Genomic DNA, 12,065 nt, shown 5'->3' with positions numbered 1-12,065 from the left:
ATCACATTAAAGTCAATCTGTAATCCATCTCATTTATAAAAACACAATCACATCAGGCCACTCCTTAGGACTAATTTTACAGATACATTCCTTATAATTTTATCTGATACATTTCAAAAGTTACCACGTCTCCATTGTAATTCCTATGGCAAAGATCTCTAGACACTGAACTCTAGATATGCAGAAGCTTCTTCTAATATTCATTCTATATTCCTTCTTTCTCTGCAGTTAATTCTAGCGTCCTGCTCATATGATCCACATAAAATCCCTCTCTCTTAAATGTTAACACCCTTTAAATATTTTTAGACTGTTATTATGTCGCCTCTACTCCTCTACCATTCAGTCATCACTTAGCCAAGCTATGTATATTTAGCTTCTTAAATCTTTCCTCCTACATCAGTCCCTCCAACTCCCAGAGCTCAGTGTTAAACCTAGTACACTTATTGCTCTTAGAACTCTATCCATGTTTGTGAGATCCTTCTGGTAATGTTTTTGCAAGAGGCTGGAAAGAAGAGATTTTCATGTTTGTGTTTTCAGGAAGAAAATAAACCCAAGGCAGTGGACTTGATTTTTATTTTTTTTTCCTGTATCTGATTTTGTTCCCAGGTTTTGAATTCAACCTGAATTTGTAATTAACCAATTGTTAAATAAAGATGACATAGTCAGTGTTTTTCATTCTACCAGTTGCAAGTGCAAACAGTTTCCTGGCTGTTAATTAAGCATCTCAAAAGTGGTAATTTTTTCAATATTCAAGCAATGCTTGGAACTTACAGAAAAATATTCTTTTTTTGTTCACACGGAAAAAAAAAAAAAAAAAAAAAAAAAAAAAAAAAAAAAAAAAAAAAAACACTAGCTAAATTGACATAAAATTTAATATTTAACCTTGAACTCATCTTAGAAAAGAGATGGATCCGCTGCAAAAGCATCCAGAAATCAGGTTCACCTAATTAACAATAAAGAACTAAAACCACACATAAAGTAGAAAACTGACCGAGTGAAACTAAAACTTGTTATTAAGCAACACCAGAAACACCACACCTATCCACAGATAAAAAATAGAAGTCTACATTCTGTCTGTTAGTTCACAAATCTAAGTTTGGTCTGCCTTCTTGTGTTTAGAATGGGAGATTCCATTTTGTTATCAAAACTGTGGGATAAAGGGCTGTTCTATTGTTCATTAGGTCACAAAAGACTGAAACTGCAGAAGTAGCTCTTTGAGGGACATCACAGCTCAAAACTAAATTTTGCAGTTACCTGGGCCAACCAGTTCAGCACTGACTGCGTATATCCTCAGTGTGCTCCACTTTCAAGTGATCTTGAAAGCATCAAAAATATTGAAGGCTTTTCTATTTGTAATAGCTGTAATACTCCTCCACTCAAGAAGAAGTGTTTATGAACTAGAACAGGTAGTAAATGTTTCTGGTAATATTCCTCTGAACTAAACACAATATTCTACAGATTTACCTAGACACTTCAGAACAGGGGTGGAAAACCAGGCAGTTTTCAGCTTCAGAATGACCTTTGAAGGTCACTCTGAAGATACGATAATACCAAATTAACGCCTGCTCCAGGTTTTAACTATTAAAGTGGTTAATTATGTTTCTCCTGTTAGTCAGCCTCTGAGTTTTGGACATCCTAAAATATTTTCTGTCAGCCATGTCAGGGCTTTAACTAACAAACAGATGGACACTAGCATGAGAGGTGAGTGCCCCTAGCTGTCTGCCCCACACTGCCCAATGCAGAATTAGCTGTTCATAAACCATGTGCTGAACTACTGCCTCCTTTGGAACATCATTATAACAAATAATCACCAATTCTAGTGCATGTTACAAAAATGTGCTCAAAGCCAGATTTTTCCTTACTGGAAGGGGACGTTGTATAGCTAAACTAGTAACTCTAGCAGTTGTCACATGCTCTACCTCCTCATCTATCAAGATTTCAGTGATGCTTTGTTAAACTAAATCTAACTTTGCTAGTTAATCTTCATTTCTCCATCCCAACTACTGATGGGAGATTCTGTCTCTTAAGCATCTCTATGCACATCACACAAAGCTACCAAGGCTTTCCCTCCCATTTCTTCAAATAGTAATGAAGATATCACAAAATACCAATTCCCACTCTGAACTCTGTGATGAATTGGGTAGGTTCATCCAGAGGGCTTTAAACTAGTTATGAAGGGGGGTGGGGCAGTAGCTGGGGCCACCAAAATGGAAACTACATGCAACATCCCTGTGTTTGCAGGAGAGGGGTGTGCTTCTAAGCCCCCAAAGTCTTGGCCCTTGGTGAAGGAGGAGGGTGACTCGCCCCCTTGTAGGAAAAACATGAGGGCTGGTGTTAAGCTGGTGGCTGTGGAAACGCCTAATAGTAGTGACAAGGCTATTAGGGCTGCTGCTGATCGCAAGGAGGCCAAGCTCAGATGCCTTTATGCTAATGCATGCAGCATGGGTAATAAACAAGAGGAGCTGGAGGCCATTGTTTGTTCAGAAAGTTTTGATATAGTTGCTGTCACTGAAACGTGGTGGAATGACTCCCACTCATGGAGTGCAGTGATTGAGGGCTACCAACTTTTTTAAAAAAATAGGCTAGTTAGGAAAGGCGGTGGTGTAGCTCTCTATGTTAAAAAAGATAATGAATGCGTGGAAATCAATAACGGTGATGACAGGGTTGAAAGCTTATGGATCAGAATAAAAGCCAAGGCCAACAATATCGATGTTATTGTGGGAGTTTGCTACAGGCCACCTACCCAGGATGATGAGGTGTATGGGATGCTTTATGGGCAATTGGGGGAGGTCTCGAGGTCACTCCCCCTCGTACTGGTGGGGGATTTCAACTTCCCAGACATCTGCTGGGATTACAATACAGCAGACAGGGAACAGTCTCGGAGGTTCCTAGAGTGTGTGGGAGATAACTTCCTGACACAGTTGGTGAAGGAGCCGACGAGGGGAAACAAAATTCTGGACCTGCTGTTTGTTAACAGAGATGGTGGGGGATGTAAAAGTTGGAGGCCGTCTGGGACAAAGTGATCATGAAATGCTAGATTTATCGATCCTTGTCGAACTGCAGAGGGGAGTCAGCAGAACTGCCATCTTGGACTTCCAGAGGGTGGACTTCAACCTCCTTAGGACTATGGTTGATAGGGTCCCCTGGGGGGTAACTTTGGAGAGTGTGGGAGCCCAGGAAGGCTGGGAATACTTTAAGGAAATTGTCCTAAAGGCGCAGGAGATGACTGTCCCAAAATCACGAAAGATGAGCCGATGGGCGAGGAGGCCGGGCTGGCTGACCAGAGACCTTTGGCTTGATCTAAAGAACAAAAAGAGAGTTTACGGTCTCTGGAAGAATGGGCAAGCTACTTATGAGGATTACAGGTTTGTAGTGAGGCTGTGCAGGGAGAAAATTAGGAAGGCCAAGGCGCAGCTAGAACTGAGCTTGGCTTCTAAGGTTAAGGAGAATAGTAAATGTTTTTATAAACACATCAACGGCAAGAGGAAGGCTAGGGAAAATCTCCATCCCTTGTTGGATTCTGAGGGCAACTTGGTCACTGAGGATCAGGACAAGGCTGAGGTACTTAATACCTTCTTTGCCTCGGTCTTCAATAGTTATGCTTGTAACTCCCTGGGAATGCAGCCCCCTACACTGGTAGATGGGAAGGGGGAACAAAACAAGCCCTGCGTGATCTGCAATGAGATGGTTCTGGACCTACTTCAAAAGCTGGATGTTTATAAGTCCATGGGGCCGGATGGGTTGCACCCTAGAGTGTTGAGGGAGTTGGCTGATGTGGTCGTCCATAATTTTTCAGCAGTCTTGGCTGACTGGGGATGTCCCGGTGGATTGGAGGCTGGCGAATGTGACACCCGTCTTCAAAAAGGGCCGGAAAGACGATCCTGGCAGCTACAGGCCCATCAGTCTCACCTCAGTGCCCAGGAAGGTTATGGAAGGATAATCTCAGGTATCATCATGGACCAATTAAAGGTCAGCCAAGGGATCAGGCCTAGTCAGAATGGGTTTATGAATGGTAGATCTTGCCTGACTAACCTGATTTCATTCTATGACAAGGTGACCCGCTAAGTAGATGAAGGAAAGGCTGTCGACATGGTCTACCTGGACTTCAGTAAGGCCTTTGACACTGTCCCCCATAACATTCTGGTAGAGAAGCTGGATGCCCGTGGTTTGGATGGGCACACGCTCTGCTGGGTGAAGAACTGATTGGATGGCTGGGCCCAGAGAGTTGTGGTCAATGGAGTGGAATCCAGTTGGCGGCCGGTCACAAGTGGTGTTCCCCCAGGGCTCGGTGCTTGGGCCACTTCTGTTTAACATCTTCATTGATGATCTGGATGAGGGGATTGAGTGCACCCTCAGTAAGTTCGCAGACGACACCAAGCTGGGAGGGAGTGTTGATCTGCCTGAGGGGAGAAGGGCACTACAGAGGGACCTAGACAGACTTGATCAATGGGCCAAGGTTAACGGAATGAGTTTCAATAGGGCCAAGTGTCAGGTCCTGCATTTTGGTCACAACAACCCCAGGCAACCCTACAGGCTTGGGGAAGTGTGGCTGGAAAGCTCCCAGACGGAAAGGGACCTTGGTGTGCAGATGGACAGTCGGCTGAATATGAGCCAGCAGTGTGCCCAGGTGGCCAAGAGGGCCAATAGTATCCTGGCTTGTATCAAGAATGGTGTGGTGAGCAGGACTGAGGAAGTCATCCTGCCCCTGTACTCAGCATTGGTGAGGCCTCACCTCGAGTACTGTGTCCAGTTTTGGGCACCTCAGCACAAGAAGGATATGGAGGTACTGGAGCAGGTCCAGAGAAGGGCAACGAGGCTCGTTAAGGGCTTGGAGAATCAGCCCTATGAGGAGAGGCTAAGGAAGCTGGGGCTGTTTAGTCTGAGGAAGAGGAGGCTGAGGGGAGACCTTATTGCTCTCTTCCAGTACCTGAAAGGTTCTTACAGTCAGAGTGGGGCAGGTCTCTTCTCACTAGTGACGTGACATGACGAGGGGAAATGGCCTCAAGTTGCGCCAGGGCAAATTCAAGTTGAATATTAGGAAGAACTTCTTTACAGAAAGGGTGGTTAGGTACTGGAATGGGCTCCCCAGGGAGGTGGCTGAATCGCCATCCCTGGATGTGTTTAAGAGCCGTTTGGTTGTGGTACTCACGGATATGATTTAGCAGAGGTTTTTTGTTTGTTTGTTTGTTTTCAGAGATAGGCTACTGGTTAGGCTGCGGTTGGACTTGATGATCTTCAAGGTCTTTTCCAACGTGGGTAATTCTATGATTCTATGATCTGGTACAAATACTACAGGAACCCCTGTACCCAGAATAAGATAACAGGCAGATGAGGCAAGAAACCAGCATGGTTAAACAAGGACCTGCAGGTCAGACTGAGGGGAAAAAAAAAAAAAAGAAAAAGTATAAGCAGCAGAAGCAGGGATGAGTGGCCTGGGAGGAATACCGAAGTGCTGTCCAGACGTGCAGTAACAGGATAGGGAAAGCTAAGGCACAGACAAAATTAAACTTGGCAGGCAAGGGATGAGAAAAATAACAAGAAGAGATTCTTTAGATTCATTGGGCAGAAGAGTCTGGCAAAGGAGATAAATGAAAAGGGAGAGCTGACCTCTTCTGACATGGAGAAGGCTGAGGTACTTGATGAGATCTTTACCTCAGTCATCACTGCCAGTTAGGCTTCCCATGCCTCTTTCATTCCTAAAATTCTAAGTAGAGGTTCGGGGAGCAAAATCTCTCCCAGTGTAAGGGCAGAGCAAGTCTGACACCACTCATGAGGCTGAATGTGTACAAGTCTATGGGGCCACACAATATGTATCCCAAGGTCCTGAGGGAGCTGGCTGATGTGGTTGTCAAGACGCTCTCCATCATATTTGAAAAATTGTGGCTGTCAGGCAAGGTGACTGGAAAAAGGGAGACCCAGACAAATACAGGCCAGTGAACCTCACCCTCTGTGCCTGAGAAGATCATGGAACAGATCTTTCTGTAGGAGATGTTAGGGCTTATGCAAGACAAGGAGATGATCTAAGACAGCCAGTATGGTTTCACCAAGGGCAGATCGTGCATCACCAATCTGTCCTTTATGATAAAGTGACAGCATCAGTGGACAAAGGAAGGGCAACTGATGTCATCTACCTGGACATGTGCAAAGCCCTTGACATAGTGGCTCCAAGGAGACTTCATTGCAGCCTTTCAGTATGTAAAGGAAGCTTACAAGCAGGATGGTAGGTAACACTAGTTACTAGTAGGTAACAGTGCTATGAGAATTATCCTGCAGGAACTTAATAGTACCAGAAAGCACAAAATTGGTAAGTTAATGGTGTCCTGGGTTTACTGATACCAATATCATTACAATAGTTAGGAGAAAGATAGGATCTCATTAGGATCTCATATCAGACAAGACAGCTTTCTATGCCTCTCAAGTGTTAGACTACTGGAAAAGACAGCAAAGGCTTCCATTATGAGCACTGCTCCAGTATATGTTTATTCAATCAGTGTGCTGCCTATATTAGTATAACATATCTAAGAGGTAAAAGATGATGAAAGAGAAAAGAAAAAACAAAAGCATCAAGAGTTTCACTGACTTGCAGAAAAAGTAGGAATGATGTCTACTCCATACACTCTACACAGCACTAAAGGCTGTCAGCTGAAGAGCTGTAAGAACATGAACACTGAAGAGGGTAGGAAACATGAGCACAAGGCCTGTGTACAGGCTGAAACTCATATTTTGGTGTAATTTTAAATGGATTGAAACTGAGAAGTGCAAGTTTTGCATAATGGTTTGATGCATATTAACTTGTTTGAAATGTTTACTGGTAAAAGCTACTGATTTTCATATGATAGCAGGTTGCCTCTCAACAGGTGAGAACTATGTGAATTGCACACAGTAGAGAGTCTGGGAAATGAAACATCACGCAAGATTAGTATCACATAAGCCACTCCTTACTGGGAAACAATGAAAAGGTTTGGCTGTGTGGAGCAAGCAGTTGGATTCAGTGATTTTTATAGTTCCCCTTCAACTCAAGATATTCTATTACTCTATCATTCTATAGTTCCCATTTGTCAAGGAAAAGGTGCACATATGGTTCTGTGTAACATTTTTTCCCCTCTGTTTCAATGAATTGCGTGCAAATCAGCCATGGAACAGCTAACAACCTTCCCTTGGAGGCAGGACCTGCTCCACATACAGCATATCCTGTTCTGTGACCTGACTCATAAACAGTAAAGATGTAATCAGGATCTATATTTATTCTCCCTGTCTGGTCATATCTTTCTACAGATCCCAGACAGGGCCCCACTTCCTTGGCATGGATCCTAGAGACTAGTAAGCAAAGGAGGCCTAGGATTTTGTCAGGAGTTCACTGTCTGTGGTGGGAACAGGTGCACTGAAGGCAAGCAGGGACACTGTCCTGTTTGAATCAGTGGAAAAGGGCTTGGAGAAAATCTGGTACATTTCTTCTCCCAGAGCCAAGACTAGACTTTTTACCCTGCAAGGTAAATAACCTTAATTACTTTCTAAGGCTCTCAAGTGTAGTTAAACAGAGACTTTCCACAAAATGTCAGATCAAAATCCAGCTAGTTCTCACAGTTCTGCAGTTCATTCTGCTTCAGTTTTGCTTTTGCTTTCTCATTTATTTTCCAGTACCTTACACTCTCTGCTCTGACACATTAACCCTAAATCTGTAGTTCAAAGACTATGCATAGATTGATTAGTAAATTAAGACAGTCTTAAAACACAACTGTTTCACCGGTAATTTTAAAAGCTAACTATTAGGAAAACTAGCAGACTTAGAGCAGCAAGGAGCATGTCTCTATTTCTGCTTCATTACCATAAGGCACCACAAAGTAGACTGTCAAGTATGATTTAACTTCGAACAACATTTTAAGCAAGCATTTCTTCTGAAAGAAACAGTCCTATCCTCACTTAAACTTCTCAAGTATGATTTAACTTCGAACAACATTTTAAGCAAGCATTTCTTCTGAAAGAAACAGTTCTATCCTCACTTAAACTTCTCATTCCCACTTTCACCATTCCTTCTCCAAATTCTGGCACAAGCTGGGCAGTGAAACAAATCTGCAAGCCTATTCAAATTGGTGTTCTTTTTTTCTTCCTTTTTGTCTGTGTAAATTTTTAGCTGGATCAGTTCAATGGCACATCCATAACAGTATTAGAGGCATCATAGATCAAAAACTGACATCTGCATCAGAATATTGACACTTAAGGAGCTTCAGGATGATTAGACTTACTCAAAATATATTGCACAATTACAAATATTATAATGTATATAGCCATTAAAATGATAAGACTGTGTAAAGAAGACCCCACTGATGCCCTCTGTGAGAGCAAACTGGGAACAATGACAGGTGGACAGCAAACTGCAGAATGACTTGTTAAATGCTGTATATGAAACTGCAGGGCATGGCCTCCCATGAATGGGACTTCAAAGAGACAGATTCTGTTTCAGAAGTGGAAAACAAAACAAAACAAAACACTGACTGGGCTAGGGGAGGGTTTTCTTCCATAAGATCCATGCTAGCGCATCAAAAAACAGTTTTATTGTTGGATTTCTATTGAAAGACGGTGCATTCTCAGCCTCAGAAGTACGCAGTCACAGAAGTACCAGGTGGCTCCTTCCAATACTCTGAGCTAGAGGTCCCAGCCCAGATCTCCGTTTGCAGATATAATCAAGAAAGAATTTTTAACTGTGGAATGGGTCAAGAATTCCAAATCATGTCTACCACGTAGGAAGTGGACTTCTGCTGCAGCTGCAAGCTGCAAGAATTTTGGAGACAGCAGCAAGAGATAACTCAAAAGACTTAGTCCCATCATGGAACAGTTATACCTATCCAAAATTTAGTTCAGCAGCATACCCAGCTCTGGGAACCTATCTTACTGATTCTTCTCTGAAAAAAAGCATCCAATCTATAGTTTCTGTTTGTTTGTTTGTTTGTTTGTTTGTTTGTTTGTTTTTGGGGGGGAAAGGAGGGGGGATTCTGATCTGCAAATTCCTTCTAATTTTTACAGGACTATAGAACCTCATACTAATTAAAATCTTAATAGATTTTCCTAAATACAACTTGAAGTGACAAGCTACATCAATCTGGGATAGCTTGAGAAGAAAGACTGCATTCAGAATGTGGAAAAGTGGCTTGCAGAGAAGGTAGCTGTCACAAATTCTGTGATGTGTCCTTTCTCCTTACCGTACATCTTGCCTTCATCTGATAAAATAATCTTCCGCCGTCCACATGGTGGGTAGATAGCTAGCGCTTCCTGGAAGCTCTGCTCAATGTCTGGACTCCATACACCCTCAGCATCATTGTCAATTGGTTTGTCCAAGGCCTCACTGCCCCCTGAATCGTTGCTCCCCTCAGGGGAGGCAGGAGAGTTCCACTCGTTGGAGGTAATGGTGCCAGCTAGAAGCTCCAAGGTGCCACGTGGAGAGGCAGACTCAGAACCTGTGATGACAAACATATCCCATCTGTCAGTTGACAATTCTCCTTATTAGAAAAATGAGGTGACACTAAATAAACTAAAACATCTCTGTGAGGAAGGATTTTACTTCAAGTTTATCTTAAACAGTAAATCAGTCATGCTTATGTTGGAGATGGAAACCCTTTCTACAAATCCTTCTATAAAGCCTGCTCCAGTATCATCATATCATAGTACCATAGTATCGTGCGAGTTGGAAGGGACCTTAGAGATCATCGAATCCAACTCCTGGGACTCGAGCCTTCTGTGTAGCAGAGCGGCACTTCTACCACTTGCGCCACAGGGGGGATTCGAACCCGGGCCTCCAGCGTTGCAAGCGGTGTTTCTACCACTGTGCGCCACCGCACAAATATCTGCTGGTATATTTGGTATTTGGTTCACTAATTATCTGTCACTTCCCCATTCTCCTCAGAAACAATCTTCTTGCCTGTGCCTTTATCTCCTAATCTCCTTCTGCAGTGATTAACATTGAAAATGTTATTTAGCTTACTGAAGCACACATACAGTTACTCAGTCTATATGAAAGACTACACAAAGTGAAGTAGTGATTAATAAATTAGATGTTGTGGGATCCAGTGGTATTGAAGTTAGTAGTCACTGACATTTCTCAAGGATGAGCTGTATTTCTAAGAAGCAGTTCCTGGAGCAAGGCAGTTTAATGCAGCGTCTCCCAGATCTCAGCAGTTATATCCTGGCAGAAGTCAAAGGACCAAGAGTAAAAAAATAACCTACTGGACTTCAGTTTAAGAGTCCTAATTACTTACAGTGTTTCTGTTGCTCACCTTTAGAACAAGCTTTGATAAGTTCCTTCAGTACTGTATGCTCCTCTGTTCTTTCATTCCCAACCATTTTTAAGGTATAAGACTGCCAAAAGGCAGGATCAGAAACCGTTATTGCATTGAACCTAAGAAGGCAGCTACTCTTGAGAACTACAATACATTTTATAAAACTATAGTCTATTTATAAAACCCTACAATGAAGACTGAAGTCATTAAGCAGAGCTGCTTCTATCCAGAACACAAATTCAGTCAATGCAGACACTGCACTGACATTGACTCCAGTCAATCATATAGAAGACAAATGGATTCTAAGAACACAAGCTCAGTCCCCTGCCTTAATTGCAAAGTTGTTTAACTTTTTAATGGTTTCATTGTCTGAACCACAAAGACAGAAAATCACAAAAATTCTTTTATCAAGAGCAACAGAATCATCAAAGTTGGACTGAACCAAAGAGTAAGGAAAGCACCAAGTCAGACTAGCCGAGGAACATCATAGCAATAATGTAGAGGGCTGAGGAGAAATTTGAGCATGATCTATGTCAAAAACTAGTTAGAAAATTGTGGTTATTCCTTGCTTTAGATGATTTAATATATATGTATGTAATTATTATTAGAATAAACCACAAATTAGACCAATGTGCTTAACTTCAGAAGTTCAAAAAGTCAGGGTTCAAGTCTCCAGAAACTTCCTTGAAATTAAATAAAAAATATGCTACACAATGTACTCCTTTTTAGAGTGTTTTCTTACCTCTTTCAATTTATTGATCATAAAGTCTTCTCAAAGACAATAATGACTAGTTGACTTTTGTTTTATTTTGTTTTTAAATAAAAGTATTAAAATCTTGAGAACTTTATCATTTCAAAAGGTGAAGCTGTAGAAAGAGTTGACAACACTAGCTCTCAGATGGCTTGGTGATCTTTTAATGACATTAGACAGCAGTAGATTTTTATATTTCAAATGCTCAGGAAATTTATAAGAGAATGCTGAGCATTTTAATAATTTCTAGACACTGTACACTTTGTACTTCATGGTGCAGCATTTCAACAAATGGTTCACACAGAAATTCAGAAAAGATGCTGTAAGACTTATCTCTTAGAATGTTTGGAATATATGAGGTACTGATATAGCCTACTACTGTCCATACATCCATCGGCCCTGGAAAAAGACCTTGATCACTGACAAATATGAGAGTGAGATTGATTGGTGGTGCCAGACCCTTTCAGCCCAGAGATCTTGACAGCCAGTTGTGGCTCTACATGAAGAACATCACCCTGCCACTTTGCAAACAGGTGATAGAAGGGAACCAGCAGGCAGATAATGCTCCTGCTGCCATGAGCCCCCTGTTCTCTCCACTCCCTAGCAGCAATGGTGAACAATTGTGGTGTGTGGGGCAGTGGCAAAAGTTCCCTGCTTGGCAGTGCAGGCATGCCCGCTCAGAGATTCCCCTGCCTCCCCAGCTGCTCTTGTGGAACAGGTACAGTGCTCTGCAGGGACAACTGGACAATGGTGGAGATGATGGTTCTCACCAGTTGGTAGTGTCACCAAAGTCTAACCAGACCTCATTTAGCATTAAAACGTCATCAGCAAAGAAAAAACAATGCATCATTGTCATTAGTGACTCTCTGCTGAAGGGAGCAGAAGGGCCAATATGTAGACCAGACCCTCAACACAGGGAGGTCTATCGCCTCCCAAGAGCCCGGGTTAAAGACATAAGGAAGAAAATTCCTTCCCTAGTTTGGCCCTCAGATTACTGTCCACTATTGTTATTTCACGTAGGCAGAGATGATATAGGAAGAACT

General features: G+C 42.3%; 1 protein-coding gene across 3 annotated transcripts in view; it reads right to left on the bottom strand.

The window, feature by feature from the left end:
- TEAD4 (TEA domain transcription factor 4) overlaps window positions 1–12,065 on the bottom strand; it is a 78,688-nt gene that overhangs the window by 43,130 nt on the left and 23,493 nt on the right. For all 3 annotated transcript variants that reach the window (XM_072328886.1, XM_072328894.1, XM_072328902.1), the window contains exon 2: window positions 9,198–9,452. In XM_072328886.1, coding sequence (XP_072184987.1) covers window positions 9,198–9,452 — 255 coding nt within the window. The remainder of the gene's footprint in view (window positions 1–9,197; window positions 9,453–12,065) is intronic.

Source organism: Excalfactoria chinensis, chromosome 1, assembly GCF_039878825.1.
Source record: "Excalfactoria chinensis isolate bCotChi1 chromosome 1, bCotChi1.hap2, whole genome shotgun sequence".
Lineage (NCBI taxonomy): Eukaryota > Metazoa > Chordata > Aves > Galliformes > Phasianidae > Excalfactoria > Excalfactoria chinensis.
This window is presented reverse-complemented; position numbering and strand designations above follow the sequence as displayed.